Genomic DNA, 2685 nt, shown 5'->3' on the forward strand with positions numbered 1-2685 from the left:
CAGTACCTCCTGTAGCTCTGAGACCGAGACCCAAATCTTTAACTTGGCCACAAGGCCCTGCCCCTCTCCTGTGCCTTCTGTGCCATGCTGGCTTTCTTGCAGCTCCGTACAAGGGCCTTTCACCTGCACCTTTTGCATTTATTGTCCTGAGTTAACTCCTCCAGCCTCCAGACATTGGGCACTAACTGAGGAATTTGGAGATCAATAGCCAGTCCTGCTTCAGTGAACTCACAATTTAGTTGGGGGGAAATTGCATAAATTGAAGCAAAACCTGTAGGTACACATTTTGGGCATATATTCTAGTATTATAATAGAAATATGTCAAAGGGACTTTGGGAACACAGAGAAGAGACAGTTTGGAGATGCAACTCTATCAAAAGTGACAATGATGGGAAAGCAATGACTTACTTTCCTTTTGGGAATCTTGTCTTCCTTTAAAAGTGTGTATTTTTTTCCTGTGAGAGAAAGAAAAATAAATTGGTTGTTTCAATATTCAGAAATTCTGGAAGGAAATTATATGAACCTATGAAACTTATTTTTAATTCTTCATTTTGTTAAAGTTGTATGCCTTTTTTCATACCTCCTCAACATAGAGGAATTAGAGGATAAAAAAGAAGAGAAAATGAAAGATGAGGCCAAATAGAAATACATTCCTTTGTGCCTCTGTCTCTTTCTCTCTCTCTCTCTCTCGCCCCTTCCTTTTCTGAATCTGTTATGGAATTGATTTATAGACAAAGAACTATGGTGATACCATAGGTTACTCTTGGAGAATTTTTTCTGGGACAAAGTTTTAGTTTATATCATGTGAGTGAAAGAGCCAGGGTTATTTTCAATCCCTATACTAATCTATAATCTCCAAACAAACAAACAAACAAACAAACACATCTCATAAAAGCACACCATATAGAACACCTCCAGTAAAATGCAATATAAATGTAATGACAGCCTATTATCATCTCAGGAGCCAAGGACAGCATCTGCTGTAAGGATGACCGGATGTCCTGGTTTGCTCAAACAGTCTGGTTAATTAAGTTATCATCAATCACTTAGTGATCATTAACTTAAATCATTACATTTTAAAATCGTGAGCATTACTTTGACTCTCGAAGGTGTCCCAGTTTGGGTGATAAATTATATGATTATTGGGACTATAAATTCTTTGTGCGAGGGACAGAATTGTGTCTGCAGATGCAGACTCTGGGATTTGCAGTGTGGAAGAAGAGTCTCTGTGTTAGCCAGTTTCATCCTTGCTGCTGAGGCTTTCCCGTTTGAGGACAGCATGCCCCTCTGAAACTATTGTTCCTCTTTCTCACCAAACTTGAAGGGTTGCTTCTCTGATTGACTCTCAGGTGATGTGTCTGGGTAGGAATAGGCTTCCACTGTAACCACAGACAGCCGGGAGTTCGCAGGTAACTTACGGCAAATACCACACTGAAACCACTGTTAGGGAAATAACTCCTGCAAACGGCTCTCCACTCACCACGGGAGGCAGCAACACCCTTCAGCGATGTGGCGATCCCAGCATCTAAAATACCCAAGAGAGATGACACAAACTGCAAGACTGGTTTCTGCAGCTTTGTTAAGGTCACTCCCTCCCCTTGGCCATTTCCGTGGAAACCTTTTTTTTTTCCCCCAAGTGAGCATGCACCGTAGGTGACTTGGACTTGTCTCTCACGATAGAATGCCTTCTTCCTCCTATCAATTCCTCAGCAGGGGAAAAACCTTCTGCTGTATTCTCAGCAAGGAGAAAATGTTTTCTTATCCCCATTCCTAGTGATTTACTTGGTTCCCTTGTGATGAAGATCACATAAGGGTTATCTCCAGGAAATCAAGGTACAAGTTTGTGGACATTTTAGAAATCATTTCTTTCAGGTATGGGTTAGGCAATATCTGTGTAGGATTTCACTGCATTTTGAATTTCTCTTATTTACACTATATTGTAATTGTCTGCTCATTTGTCATTAGAATGTGAGCTTCACATGTTGGGGACCTTATTTATCTCATTCATCATGGTATGTATCACTAGCATATACCACAAAGTCCAACACACAGTAAATATATATATATATATATTTTGTCTTTTTCCGTGTCCGGCAACGGATCGCAACCCTCAGTGTTGCCCCCGTACCGGACCGGCGACCGGAAGACTTAGAATCTGTCTGCAGTCAGACATCTCGGTTAAAGTCTAAGTATCATTCTGTGCATCTTTTTGAGTTTGAGACATAGTCAACTACCTACATTGTTGAATGTGAAAACCCTTTATAAAGTACTCCATGTACCAGTTACAGTATGTAAAAACATTTGGAAAACACTATCCAAAAGTGGTTCTTCCAGTGAGCTTTCCCACAGAGTTCCCTCAGAAGGGGCGGTGGAAGAGGGGCTGACTGTGCATGACCTTGGCTGTGGTCACTGGCTCAGCTGAGTGTTCCGACAGCCTTGAGGACCTGTGCATCATCAGAGCCTTTGGGGCTGAGGGACATGGCTTCAGTGCTTCTTCTTCTCCAGGCTACTTTTAGTGCTCTTTAAGACATATGCTTACATCTCCTGCTTTGTTGTTAAAGAAACACCATAAGGAAACAACTGAATCACACCAATGCTAAGAAACCAGGTTCATTGAGGAGACATGGGAGTGAGATGAAAAGAGATGCTGATTTTGAGTTATAGGATCAATATCTCTGAACTCCT

General features: G+C 41.3%; 1 protein-coding gene across 1 annotated transcript in view; it reads right to left on the reverse strand.

The window, feature by feature from the left end:
* Positions 1-2685, reverse strand: part of GCSAM (germinal center-associated, signaling and motility) — a 7592-nt gene that overhangs the window by 3258 nt on the left and 1649 nt on the right. Inside the window, exons 2-3 of the mRNA XM_008573782.1 lie at positions 1481-1525; positions 409-455 (exon numbers count right to left, since the gene is read on the reverse strand). Coding sequence (XP_008572004.1) covers positions 409-455; positions 1481-1525 — 92 coding nt within the window. The remainder of the gene's footprint in view (positions 1-408; positions 456-1480; positions 1526-2685) is intronic.

This window comes from Galeopterus variegatus, unplaced genomic scaffold (assembly GCF_000696425.1).
Source record: "Galeopterus variegatus unplaced genomic scaffold, G_variegatus-3.0.2 Scaffold963, whole genome shotgun sequence".
Classification (NCBI taxonomy): Eukaryota; Metazoa; Chordata; class Mammalia; order Dermoptera; family Cynocephalidae; genus Galeopterus; species Galeopterus variegatus.